Source organism: Saccopteryx bilineata, chromosome 7, assembly GCF_036850765.1.
Source record: "Saccopteryx bilineata isolate mSacBil1 chromosome 7, mSacBil1_pri_phased_curated, whole genome shotgun sequence".
In the NCBI taxonomy this organism is placed as follows: Eukaryota; Metazoa; Chordata; class Mammalia; order Chiroptera; family Emballonuridae; genus Saccopteryx; species Saccopteryx bilineata.
In genome coordinates, this window is record NC_089496.1 from 32,861,621 (window position 1) to 32,876,025 (window position 14,405).

A 14,405-nucleotide genomic window follows, 5' to 3' on the forward strand; every position below is an offset into this window, starting at 1 on the left:
TGCAGTCTATTTACAGTATTGACAATTTTTCAACTATCCTTTTCTCTCTTATTCTCACTTCACAGGTAAAATAGGTTTTAACCAGTCCTTCTTTTACGTTGGCAATAATGGTTTTCTCAATGTTATAGAAAGTGCTAGGCCAACCATAATAGTTTTAGGTACTCCTAGCTAAACAGACCCTAGGCTTTGGGGCTCTGACTCAAAAGACATTTTCATAATTTGCTACTTGCTTATATGAATGCTTACTCACTGAAGGGAATCTGGGAAGTTAATTATTGTTAATGCTCCCTAGGCCTCCCTACCTAGTTCAGGCACCAGCATTCCCACTGTTGCCTTTCAGACAAAGACACGGTAGGTGAGTTAGCTTTAGAACAGGACCGAGTAATTGACAAAAATAAGGGACCAGCACAAAATTCAAATACTTTATATTAAAAAATGCATCAATAGTTTATACAAGAAATAGGAAATACATTTCTAATGCAATATTTGGTCTTAAGCTAATAGGTGAAATTAAATAATTTCCCATTTATTTTCTTAAATTTCCTCCTCCTGAAAAGCCTTTATAATGTATTTTTTTAACGTGCTTATGTTAAGCAAATCTATTATTACCATTTCCAACTTTAAGTTAAAAACTGGAAAGTATACCCCATTTATTTTTATTGTTTTTTGATGTTTGGATAGAAATCATTTATCCCCAAATGGCTTTACAATTAGTTTTTCATCTGAGTTGTAGGGACATGGGAACAGTTAGTATGCTTGTGTGTTGCCTTATGTGTGGAGGCTTTGGAATGCACATCTCTTAACCTGAATAAGATCCAAAATACGTAAGAAACAAGTAGCGTATGTTTCACTCCATAAGACGCACCTGGCCATAAGATGCACCTAGGGTTTTAAAATGGAAAATAAGAAAAACAAATATCCTGAACCAAATGCTGTGTTAAAATATTTAATAAAATATACCACAATAATATTTCAACAGTGTAAACTCGGCAGCAGTATTAACAACCGTTAGCACTGTTATTAACAAACGAGAAGAGACTTAAATGTTCAAATACTCTTCTAATTGTCGGGGAACCTGCAGTAGCTAAAAAAAAAAAGAAAAGATCATTCACTTCATAAGACACACTGGCATTTTCCCCTCCACTTTGGGGTAAAAGAAAATGCGTCTGATGGAGCGAAAAATATGGCGTATCCCTAAACATCTGTAAGGTGTTGGTACTCTTGGAGAATATAAAAAAAAAAAGAGGTTTTTTTTGTTTGTTTGTTTTCAAAGCACACTTCAGCACGTTTTTCTCTCTCGTTTGGGGGTATAGATGAGCACCTTCTATCTTTATTCTTTCCGGAAGCCGGTGCGGTATTGTGATGTTTCCTCCAAGAGGAAACTGGTTCCGGGGGTGGGGTTTACAGTAACACATGATTCTTAAGTTAGTGATGACACTGTGCTCAATGCTCATTCATTGGCATCTTCTGTTACTCGTTATTCCTCCTGCTCTTGACTTTTGGTTCATTTTTTGTTTTATTTTCCAAAAGAAAAATAGGAACACCTTTGGAAACACAGCCTTCTCTCAGGGCACCCTTTGTTTTATTTCCTGTATCTCCCCGCCCCCAGATTCGGGTCTCCCAGGGCAAAGAGCCTGCTCACCTGCTGAGTTTGTTCAAAGACAAGCCACTCATTATTTACAAGAATGGAACATCAAAGAAAGGAGGTCAGGTACCTGCTCCCCCGACACGCCTCTTTCAAGTCCGAAGAAACCTGGCATCTATCACCAGAATTGTGGAGGTAATGGCATGCATTCACTAAAACAGCCTGCGCCATCAGCAAGTATTGGCCTTTAAAAAGTTGGCAAGTAAACTCCCTTTATTTTTATAATGAGTTTAGTGTCCACAATAATAATACTAAAAGCAAGAGAACTCTGTAAAAAATAACTCCAGAAACCAGACCTTATACCAAAACAAATGAATTTGAAGACGAATGTAACAAATCAAGCTGTCAAAGGCATGAGGCAGCTTACTCTCTGTCTCAGAAGGCCTGGGGAAGATTTATGGGCGACTGCGGGTCAGATGACCACACTGGGGAATCCGAGAGGGAAGCCCCTTGTCTGTACACGTGTAACGAATGTGGGAAACAGGCTTTACCACATGGGGCCAGACTATAACTCAGCTGGCCAAATAAGCTGTCTGACAGAAGCAGGGGAAGAAATCAAACCCCATGTTACAGTGTCACAAGGCAAGAAGAGCCCCAGGTATGGGTAAGACCAGCTGGTGCAGGTTTTAAATGGCTGAGTGCTTTGACCTTTAGGATGATCCATCACCTCTTATCCCAGTCATCTCAGTCCCTCTTGAAATCCGAGTCTCCCACATCAACCTAAACTTCTCTTTACTCCCTGCATATCCTCAAACACGGGCCCATCTACCAACCCTTCCTCCCTGTACGAGCCATTCAGCTCAGTCCTGAAACCAAATAGCTCATGGCGTCTCTCCACCTGCAGCCTCTTCTTCCAGCCACCCTCTTCCTTCATGCTCTACTGTCCTCTGAGGATCCATACTGTCCTCGGAGATTCCCATACAGCCCGCTCAAGTAGACATTGTGTTTTCTGCATATGCCACCGATGAGGTGGTTGGGGTACCCTCCCCACTTACCCCCAACATCTTCACTTCTCTTCATATCCGACTCTCCCTCCTCCAGCCCCTGGGCTGCCACCTACTGAGCAGCCAGTCCTTCCTCTCTTAGTCTTGGATGGCAGCCACGCCTCAGTGTCCCCATCCTCTGGCTTCTCTCGTGCAGTCTTGTCCTTGATGCCATTTCACCTCCCACTCACGTGGCTTAATGCTCAGCGTTGCCTGTTGTCACCTGTCTCTCCATCAGCCATACTCTTTCCTCTGTACCAGTAAAGAGAAATTTGGATTAGAAATCAGAAGTCATGACTTCTATAATTCTCTGTCATCACATCTGATAGATTCCTTTGAGCTTGGTCCATGAAGTCTTGTTCCTACTAAAAGAGGACAATAATGACATCCCTAAATGTTACCAACCCCTGATCACATCTTTAAAATTCCAACAGCCATTCCTTTCTCCTGTACTGCTCTCTCTGGAGATAGGGTCCTGATAAACCTGGTGAAATCCAACTCTACACATAGTTGATGCCTTCATTTGACCCTCAATGCAGTTGGCCAAACAGCATCATTTGGCTCAGCTGATAACCAGCTCCTTCTGGAAACACTTTCTCCACTTGGCCTCAAGAACAACACCCTTGTGCTCTTCCTCCCTCACACTGTTTTGTCGCAATGTTTCTTACCATTCTTCATTTCCCTCTTATCACACATAACATTGAGTCCCACTGTCATGCAGAAAATGATACATACTACCACAGTTCTACCTTGTCACATAGCCAGACAAGGTTCTCGTGGACACTGACACAAAATCAGAGTCACAAAATCACAAGATTTTAACATGAAGATAGCCCATCCTAAACCCTCAGCTCACTACTTAACCTGCGACTGAACATGCCTGTTCCTGGCCAGAGGTCCCACCTTTAGCCTCATTCTCCGACCGGAGGCTGGGCCCACTGGGGTCCTTGTCACTCCCTGTGGCCATGCGGAGCAGAACTGTGTTCACCTGGCTGATCCTAGACAGCGTCCGCTGCTTCTTGCTTGAAAAGAAGGGCTATGTGAGTGCTGTTTTTAATCCTCTATAAATAGTCTTTAATAATTTCAGCAGTAATTTATCTGCATCTGGAGCACTTTTTAGTGAATCTGTATTATCACCTCTGCTTATGTAACGCCAGTGGCCAAGCCCAGGCAGGTTCACATTGGATCCGGGCAGTCGGTAGAGAAACTGCGGAGCCGAAAAGCGTCGGGCCGTACCTGTTTATTGGGGGCTCACAAAGACAGGCAAGCAAATAAACAACCAAAGGGAAAGAGCTAATAAACAAAGGAAAATCTGCTATTCGCAGTCAGAGCAAGGGAGCAAGGGAAACCGCACCTCACGGTGGCGGGACAGCGATCTGGGAGAATCACCGCCCAGGGGAAGCACCCACAGCCTTATGTAGGCTGTGCACACATGCCTCTGCCACGTGCTCACGCACTAATCAAGCAAAGTGCTTGAGGCTGGTACACCCGTGAGCAGGCCTAACACAGCTGCCCCACAGCCTACATTGGACAAATCCCTGTTTGGTGATCTTTAGGTGTGCCTTTGATTATTTCATAAACCTTCTCTTTAGCAAGACAGAGAGAGCCCAATACCTTTGCCTTATGTGTGTCATCTGTAAATATTATGCCCTCCTTTCTTTTTTCAATTATAGCTCATTCTTATTCTTATGGTCTTATGAATATTATCTTTGTTACTTATCACTTGCCTTTGGCTAATTTTATTCTTAGGGTCTATGCTATTATCTGTGAGCAGTTGAGCATTAAACCAACACAGACCAAAGTGATCCTGCTCTCATGTTTTTGTTTTGACAGAGAGAAAGTCAGAGAGAGGGACAGATAGGGACAGACAGACAGGAAGGAAGAAAGATGAGAAGCATCAATTCATTGTTGTGGCACCTTAGTTGTTCATTGATTGCTTTCTCATATGTGCCTTGACCTGGGGGCTACAGCAGAGCAAGTGACCCCTTGCTCAAGCCAGCGACCTTGGACTTCAAGCCAGCAACCTTTGGGCTCAAGCCAGCGACCATGGGGTCATGTCTATGATCCCATTCTCAAGCTGTCAACCCCACACTCAAGCTGGTGAACCCACGCTCAAGCCAATGACCATGGGTGTTTCAAACCTAGGTCCTCAGTCCGACACTCTATTTACTGTGCCACCACCTGGTCAGGCCTGCTGTCATGTTTTTAACACCATAGTGGTGTCCAGGTGCTGCCCTGAATTTCCTGGGATCAGGACCGAATGCTATGAATAATAGTTTGTCACTGTCACAGTTTCTCTGACCCGTTTAGTGAGGGGGCAGCAATGAGTTTGAATCAGTGTGTTCTTTTTCTTCATACTGTAGGTAGATGTTGATGCGTACTCGTTGAATTCCAATGATGTTTTTGTCCTGAAACTGCACCAAAATAATGGCTTCACCTGGATAGGAAAAGGGGCTAGCCAGGAGGAGGAGAGAGGAGCAGGGCACGTGGCAAGTGTGCTCCAGTGCAAAACCACAAGGATTCAGGAGGGACAGGAACCAGGTGCGTAGTGTGGGCCCACGGCCACTCACCAGCACTTGCACTTGGTATGTTGCTATGCATGTCATTTATTTTTTTCCATAAACTGTCACTTTGTAAAGATTATCAGGGTTGAGTCCATTAGTTGCCAAAGTGGGTGATGGTACCTGCTGTATTTAAGTATTATTTTAACATTAAAATCAAGGTAAGATAATATGATTTGTTCATGTAAAGCAGTACCAACCATATGCCCCTGAAAATACATTGGGTAACTCAGTGTGTCTTCCACAGAGGTGTTCTGGAATTCCCTGGGAGGGAAGAAGGACTACCAGACCTCCGCACTGCTGGAGACCCTGGCCGAAGACCACCCGCCTCGGCTTTACGCCTGTTCTAACAAGACCGGAAGGTTCATCGTGAGTGTGCTGGGCACGTTCTGGTGTTGGCTCTGGTTCTCTGCTTTCACTTACCTGCAGACCACAGGGGACTGCTTCCACTCAACACAGGGTAGTTTGAAGAGTTAATAATGTAATGGATGTGAAAGCCCAGGAATACTGAGATGGGCTGTATCAATCAAGCTGCTTTTAAAACCACCAAGCTACCTTGCACCCATGTCAGCAAGCATGTGGTTGGCTTTGCCAGTTGAATAATTTGACACTTGTGGGCAACAAGAGTGGTTTCTGATCAGACTTTGTAAATGTTACCCTTCAATTGCCAAGGGTAATCAAAGGTTTTACCATGTTGACCAAATAAAAGATATTATGAGACTATTGTCACCATTGAGCAAAATCACAGAAAGCTATCTGTGTACCTGCAAGTTAACTGAAATCAGGAGGATGTTTTATTTCAGTCACTCATAGGCTTTGAATTCTAGGCGTTTGGAGGTAGAGTATGGACGAGAGTGATTTAATCCTGGGCTCTGGAGCACTGTGGGCTGCAGCTCATCTTCTCAGCTTAACCATAAAAATGCTTTCTCTGTCTGCCAGGCTGGGCTGTTGTGCAAGTGTTTTTGTTTAAGGAACAAACTCCTTTACTGTATAAAACTTGATCTAAAGGTTTTGTCACCACGTCCTGGAGAATATAAGCTTTATTTTTCAATACACACACACACACACACACACACACACACACACACACACACACACACACACACACGAAGGTTTCCTAAGTATTTTCCCAGCTACATGCTTGCTAGAAGTAAAATGCTTTGAAGAAACTGCTCGGGCACAAACCACACTTGATGTTTATAAGTGACTTGACCTAAACATTGAAGATGTAAATAGTGGATTGTGATTAATCTTTGGTTGTTGAGCACCACATGTGCCCCTGACTTTTCAGGAGATCCCTGTATTTTATGATCCTGCTATCTGAAAAATCTGTTGTTTTACTCTTTTGATTGTTCATTTGATGTTGCATCCAAACAACTTTTTTGTCAGCATATGGTTCTATAATTTCATATTGGTATCATTTGCTAATATTGCTATAAATAAAATAGCATGTTTGTTTTAAATGAAGATATATTTAACAAAAATAATACCTAGGATTTGTTGTTGGGTATAAAAATATCTCTTAGTTTTGGGGTTTGTTTTCTGTTTTTTGTCAGGCACACGTATAAGAGAAATGCACTTTTCTTCCGTACCTACTCATTACCTTGTTTGATATTGGGAACTCCCACTCCCTTCACAATTTCAAGAATACGGATGTTACTAAAAAGTGTTTTATCTTATCACCATCAGAAAGCAGGTTTTTGATATTGGTTAAAAGCATAGCATTTGGAGCCAATCTGCCTTTGTAATATTATTTACTTGGTGACATTACTTACTGGCTATGTGACCTTAGGCTGGTTACTTACCCTCTCTGTGCTGTAGTTTTCTCATCTGTTAAATGGGGCCAATCCTGGTGTCTGCTGGGAGGTTCTCCTTCGGCTGCAGGTTGGGTTCATGCCTGTTTTTCCCATGACAGACTCCAGGGGCACAACAGGGACCCTGCCGAGTCACTTTGGCCAGTATGACATGGCCAAGGCCACATTTGATGGTACTGCAGCCCCATGGCAGAGGGAAGGAGTGAAAATTTGGGAACCATAATCCAATCCACAGCACTTTCCTAGGATCCAGGGGGGTTTTATCCCGAGTTCTTTAAAAATATTGAACTTTAATATGTACTTACTGGTACTGGTACTGGTACTTCACATGATCCTTTAATGTTCACTACGGAGAATACAATTTAACCCACTTAAAGAAAATGAAACTTTGTGTATGGAATATTATGATTTCATCTTATTGAAAACTGTTGATTTATAAAAATGACCAAAGCTATTGCTTACATTAAAATAACCTTGACCTACAAAATGGAAGGCAATTTCATACTCAGACCATAAACTCAAATGTGTCAACATAAGAAATGTCCAAACCTGTGGAGAATTTTTGTAAGAGTTTATTGGAGCCAAAACTGATAACATATGCCAGGAGCAGATCTCCAACGCCCTTCAGAATAACATATAATTTTGCAGCTTCCTGGATGCATTTGAAATTAAGGAGGGACTGTAAGAGAGTTTATGTGGAGGTGATAAAAAGCAAGGTGGCAATTGTGTTACAGGATAGGCAACTAACACGCTCTCTTCCTCAAGACCTCCTTCAGGGACTATCGACTTCTGGCATTTCAAAGGTGTGTTAACCTCGATGCACAACAATATACATAAAACCCTTCACTAAAGAAGTCAGAGGCCTGGGATGTGACTGCCCACCCACCATCATCTGCCCAGATAGGAATTTATGATATATATCACCCTATGCAGTTATTGTCCATGGAACCCCATCTTTTTTTTTTTTTTGTCCACAAATGTCTTTAGAGACTTCAGGAAGGCAGCACAGATCTGTGAAACAACTTGTCTCTATATAAGAGAAAATACTATTTTACTGTTTGGTCATAAAATTTTTTATCCATTTCAGATTGAAGAGGTTCCAGGAGAGTTCACCCAGGATGACTTAGCAGAAGATGATGTCATGTTACTAGATGCTTGGGAACAGGTAAAAATATATTTTATTCATAACAAAAGAGTATACTTGTAGTAGGGAGCTGACGAAATCTGCTTTGAGAAGTGGCAAGTCTAATTATAAATAGACCTATGGATTTAGGCAATATTTAAAGGAGACAGAATACATTTTGGCAAAAAAATAAAACTAAGACCTGCGGCAAGTTCATGTCTTAATACTGAAGTAATTCCATGATTACTATCTGCAGTTGTATGATTTTAGGCAAAAAACTTCTATTTTTTTATTTACCTGTAAAATTTATTCCAAATTTTTTCATACATTTATATATTCGTTTAACTAATAAATGCATTAGTGGCTGTAATGAATGGGTATAACAGGGGTACAGTGCCATGAGGGAGACTGAAATATTCAGAATTTCTCTTGAGAATTTATAAGATGTCACAGGAGACCTTTCCCCTAGGAAAGGAGCACATAGAATAGTTTTGAATCTGCAAAGTCAGATGTGTCGCTGTTAGGTTTATTTTGGAGAAAATTAATGATGATTTAACATGGCACATCTGATAGTTGTTTTTTTTTAAACCTCTATTTACTATTATAGATGAACAATAATAAAAGGAAAAAATAAGTATGTTAGAAACTAAATAATATAGAACAATTATGAAACAGTTATCTGAATTTGGACTATGCTTAGAGTCAACCAAAAATATTGTTACTTATAGGTCTGCCCTTAATTGCTAAGTCATTCAGTTCACTAGACTGACTGCTGTGGTGATCATTTCACAGTAGATACAAACATCGAATCATTTTGTGACACAACTGAAACTAATATAATGTTATATGTCAATCATACCTCATACATTTTATGCATATTACCATGTTGCCATGGTTTGTTCTCCACCCTGCCAACAAATATTCCAGCTCTTTCAGTATGAATCAGAACACAATTAAAACTAATTTGACCAAAATTACTCTGCCAACAAGCGATTTTAAAATGTTTTACATATAAGGTAATTCAGGAGAAATTTTCAGCACTGAAGTACCCAACCTACATATTTAAGAAGGAGAAGGATACATACAGAATGTATAATTATAACAGCTTAAATAAAACCTATATTTAAATACTAAGATTACAGCACTTTTCTCATTGTGAGAGGATGCAATACCATGGAGAACACTAAGCTTTGATCAGAGGCTCATCACGGAAGGGTGGGGTACCCACGAACAAGCTGAGTGTGGTCCCCTCCATATGATATAGAAATAATGATTGTCTTATGCACCCCAGGGGGGAGGTGGTACAAAAAAATAAAAGTAAGTTGTTTTTGAGAAAGTTCACTTTATAATCTAGAAAATGCTATATAAGCACAAAAAATCAGAATTGGAAATCTGGAGTGAAACTTGTGTGAATATAAGGTTAGATGTCTCCTAAGGAGTTTAGCGTCTCCACACTTCCGTGTCAACCTGTCTAACTTCTAGGGTTGTTGTGAAGATTAGACATGCAACGTGTGAGAGGAACTTTGTGTGGGGCCCAGCGCTGGGTCGGTATTCCCCAAACAGTACGTGCTATGCTATTACTGCTTTGTTTTTCAGATTTTTATTTGGATTGGCAAAGATGCTAATGAAGTTGAAAAGAAAGAATCTTTGAAGTCTGGTAAGCTAGATATCAATTATCCTGAAAATTTGAATTCACTTAAATTTTTTATTATAGAAATAGTATCAACCTCCATAACTGTTATAACCTAGTTTTCTTTTTTTTAATCCTCTTGAATAATGCTGTTTTATTCTGGCATAATTGTTTTGTTATTAAAAACATAAGAATAATTATGCCATAAATATAATTTCATGAAGTTTGGATTTTTTTTTTCAGGCAATAGTGAAACTCTCATAATACATTCTATAGTCGATGAGAGAAATCTCTAAGTGTTCATGTAGAACATTGCTTGACTAGTTGGGGGCAAAGAAGATTTAGTTGATTATTTTTATTGGAAAATGTTTCATTCTGTAGTTACATGAATCAAAACTAGTTAAATTTATATGTCTTTGCACTTCTTTTTAGCCAAAATGTACCTTGAAACAGACCCTTCTGGAAGAGACAAGAGGACCCCAATTATCATCATCAAAGAGGGCTACGAGCCACCCACATTTACAGGCTGGTTTCTGGGCTGGGATTCTAGCAAGTGGTAAACAGATTTTTGCAGGAAAAAGCAAACATTATGGAGCAGCTGTCCCATAATGCAGTAATGGTGTGCAGTAAAAAGGGGGGTTTGTCTTGTGACTTTAGAGAATTAACCTCAGCTATATGGCTATTTTTTGAATGCCTAGTATTGTTTTGAAATTCTTTTTAAACTGGAATTTTCTTATGTTAATATTTTAAAATAACCTAAACTGAACTTTTGTTATGGACCATTATTAGCTCTGCTTGAAACTGATGTATGCCTTTTTATATGACCTTTTAAAAGGGAAATGCTACGCCTGAGCTAGGGGAGTTTGTCAGGACATTTTATTATTCAGGAGCCATTAGCCAAAGTTGTTTTCTAAGGTGCCAGAGAAGAAAGCCATGATGTTCCTGAAGTTATTCTCCTTTCTCTGTGCTGTGTTCAAAAGAAGAGTTTATTTGCAGTAAAGTTTATGTTAAGATGGCTTGAAAAGTCTATTTTCCTTTTTTAGCCATTGTGACTTTATCATTATTAACTCCTAGGTGTCATTTTCTGAGAGCAACTTCACCTTTTATGCCTTTAAGAGAATAGCTCTTTTATGACAAAACAATTTGAATTCTTATCCACTTAGATATATACCGGTATATATATGTATATTTTACAGTACATTTAATATCACAAAAAAATATGAGCAAAAAACTTCACTAATGCTGTCTTTCATCATTAAAATACTTCTTTTGAAAAAGTTTCTTTGTTTTGACAGTTTATTTGAGTGTGATATGTGAGTTAATTACATGATTAATGTTAAGGTTAAATCCTTTTATGAATGAATAAATATGAATGTAATATTTCATAATTTATTCTCACTAGCAGTCAAACTTAGAAAACTTTCCATGGTTACATTATTAAGAAAGATTATAAATAGCATATAGTACATATGAAATCAGAGTCCTGGTAAAAGATAAACTGACATATATCAAAAGTTTTAAAAGTTTATTTGACCAAAAATCAATTGGGGCCCTGGCCAGTTGGCTCAGTGGTAGAGCATTGGCTGGTTGTGGATGTTTCAGGTTCAATTCCTGGTCAGAGCACACAGAAATGACCATTAACTTCTCTACCCCTCTCCCTTCTCTCTCTCAATTTGTCTTCTTCTCCTGCAGCCATGGCTCGATTGACCTGAGCAAGTTGGCCCCAGGACACTAAGGATGGCTCTGTGGCTTCCACCTTAGGAGCTAAAAATAGCTAGGTTGCTGAGCAACAAAGCAATGGCCCCAGATGGGCAGAGCATCCCCCCATAGGGGGTTTGCTGGTTGGATCCTAGTTGGGGTGAATTCAGGAGTCTGTCTCTCTGCCTCCCCTCCTCTCACTTAAAAAAAAATCAGTTGCAATCAAGTGGTGCCAAAGTGGAAGTGGCTGGAAGTCCACCAGCAGGGTTCATGTTGAAACATTCATAGATAAAGTGGGAAGCCAAACAAATTTGGCCAGTTCTGATTGGTTGTCCTTAGGTTTCGATTTTTATAACCTTGAGGCATTTACAGGCTTAGATTTTGGTTTGCTTGTGTAGATGTCCACGGCATTAAAGCTACCTCAGTCTAATGCCCTCCTTGTTTGATTTAACAGCCCCAGAAAACAGGAGTTGGGGCAGAAGATGGCGCTCCAGTAAAGTAGAAACCAACTTTGGCAGTAGGTCAGGGGTAGATTGGGTGAGGAGGGGAAGCTACCCTTCCATGGAAATGGAACCCTGAGCTGAGAGTGATCTCAGGAATCTCGCCCTCCCTGTGGGGAAATGAAGGGCATATTGTTTCAGATCAGGTCCTGGCATGGGGAAGTGGCCCAGGTGTGTTGTGGGAATTGAGGCATGCAGGTGGTGAGGCAGCAGTGACAAGCTACATTTCCAGGGACTGCTCATTCATTCAGTAAATATTTATTAAGCATCTACGTGGTGGCAGTCACTATTCTAGCACTTTGGATTCAATGTGAATGAAACAAGACAAAATATGAATTGTCATGGACTTTTTGTCAGAAAGGAGGCTAGCTAACAAAACCAGTATCACTAAACATATACATTATAAAATATTAGAAGTTCTACAAAGAAAGAAATATAGGGAATGGGGATGGGAATTGCTAAGTGAAGAGGGAAGCAAAGTGCAATTGTAATAGGATGATTAGGGAAGCTTGCTGAGCAGGTAACCAGATGTAGGCAGGGGAGGGAGTGAACCTTGCAATCACACCAGGCAGAGGGAACACCGAACACAAAAGCCCAGATGTGGGAACATGCCTGATATAATGGGGCTGAAGTCGAACGGGGCAGGGAGATTCTTCAGGCTCTCTCCTGCCGACACCACTGGCCTAGTTTTTTGGGTTTTTTTTTAAATCATCTTAAGCAGAACTACTATTTTAAGCCTGAGCTGTGAAAAGATTACTTTCCCAAATCCCAAACATGAGGACTCGGTGATGTCAACACCTGAGGAGACAGCCACACCGTTAGTTAGCACAAGCAGTGTGGGAGGACACAGCTGTGGAGTAGCATTGCCCTGCTGAAGCAGTGCGTGATCCCCGCTGCTTTTTTTTATCTTTTTTATCAGCAAGTGCAGCTGCTCTATTGAGAAGACAGACAAACGGACGTAGGAGCCCTGCGTTTAATGAACAGAAAGGCATCTATCTGGGTTGGTGGAAAGAAGAAATAAAGGAATAATGTAAAAGTTTCCTGGAAGGAAAAGGGGGCACTAGGGAGTTGCTATTTTAATTTCACACCCAAAGCTGATACGTCTTGAAGGAATACAACACAGTTAAGATCGGTATGGTGGGGAGGGGAAGCAGACTACTTCTTAAAAAGTGCACATTTGGCCTGACCTGTGGTGGCACAGTGGGTAAAGCGTCGACCTGGAATGCTGAGGTTGCTGGTTCAAAACCCTGGGCTTGCCTGGTCAAGGCACATATGGGAGTTGATGCTTCCTGCTCCTCCCTCCTTCTCTCTCTCTTCTCTCTCTCTTCCCTTCTCTCTCTCCTTTCTAAAAAATGAATAAATAAATAAATAAATTTTAAAAAAGTATTCTAGTCAGAAGTAACACATCTCAGGAATTTCAAATAAGCAATGAGATGATTATATTAACTTTGAGCAAAAGACCAGGTACAAAGGAACCTAACTGAACTATTGTCTTATTGTCTTAGCTAGTATTTGTTTTATTTTGCAAAACCATTAGAGAATTGACTTCAAAATAACTTATGTTGGACAGGGTATTCAGAGGGATAAAATAAGCATGTTTGCTTTTTAAAGGCACTTAAAATATTCACTTAGAGAAAATATTCTGCACCATAAAACAAATTTCAGCAAATTTCAAGTATTGAAATCATACAAACTATATTTTCCAACCACAGTGGATTACACTAGAAATCAGTTAGAGGTCTCTGGCTAATTCCCCAAAATTTGGATAAAATGAGAACTCACAAAGGAAATTAGAAAATATTCTTATCTCAATGAAAATTTAAAATAGCCCACAAAAATGTGTGGGGAACAGCAAACTCAGTGCTTAACAGGAAATTTATAGGATTAATCTTAAACAGATAATTAGAAAGACCTCACATCAGTGATTTAAGTTTCCACCGTAAGAAACTAAGAAGAGGCCCTGGCCGGTTGGCTCAGTGGTAGAGCATCGGCCTGGCGTGCAGGAATCCCGGGTTCGATTCCCAACCAGGGCACACAGAAGCGCCCATCTGCTTTTCCCCCTCACCCCTCTCCTTCCTCTCTGTCTCTCTCTTCCCCTCCTGCAGCCAAGGCTCCATTGGAGCAAAGTTGGCCCGGGCACTGAGGATGGCTCTGTGGCCTCTGCCTCAGGTGCTAGAATGGCTCTGGTTGCAACAGAGCGACGCCCCAGATGGGCAGAGCACCGCCCCCTGGTGGGCGTGCCGGGTGGATCCCGGTCGGGTGCATGCGGGAGTCTGTCTGACTGCCTCCCTGTTTCCAATTTCAGAAAAATACAAAAAAAAATGAAAAAAAAATGAAACTAAGAAGAGCAAATTAAACCCACAGTACAGAGAGAGAGAGAAGGAAATGAGTAATACGGACTAATACAGAAAAGGGGAGAAAACAAATTGCTTAAACCAGGAATAAAACGGG

The 14,405-nt window shown here is 40.7% G+C and overlaps 1 protein-coding gene across 1 annotated transcript in view; it reads left to right on the forward strand.

Moving 5' to 3' along the window:
* The window catches only part of SCIN (scinderin), a 77,925-nt gene extending 66,891 nt beyond the window's left edge, over positions 1 to 11,034 (forward strand). The window contains exons 11-16 of the mRNA XM_066239699.1: positions 1,610 to 1,780; positions 4,992 to 5,169; positions 5,437 to 5,558; positions 8,091 to 8,168; positions 9,723 to 9,783; positions 10,189 to 11,034. Of these exons, the coding sequence (XP_066095796.1) occupies positions 1,610 to 1,780; positions 4,992 to 5,169; positions 5,437 to 5,558; positions 8,091 to 8,168; positions 9,723 to 9,783; positions 10,189 to 10,316 (738 nt within the window). The 3' untranslated portion in view covers positions 10,317 to 11,034. The remainder of the gene's footprint in view (positions 1 to 1,609; positions 1,781 to 4,991; positions 5,170 to 5,436; positions 5,559 to 8,090; positions 8,169 to 9,722; positions 9,784 to 10,188) is intronic.
* The last annotated feature ends 3,371 nt before the right edge of the window (positions 11,035 to 14,405 follow it).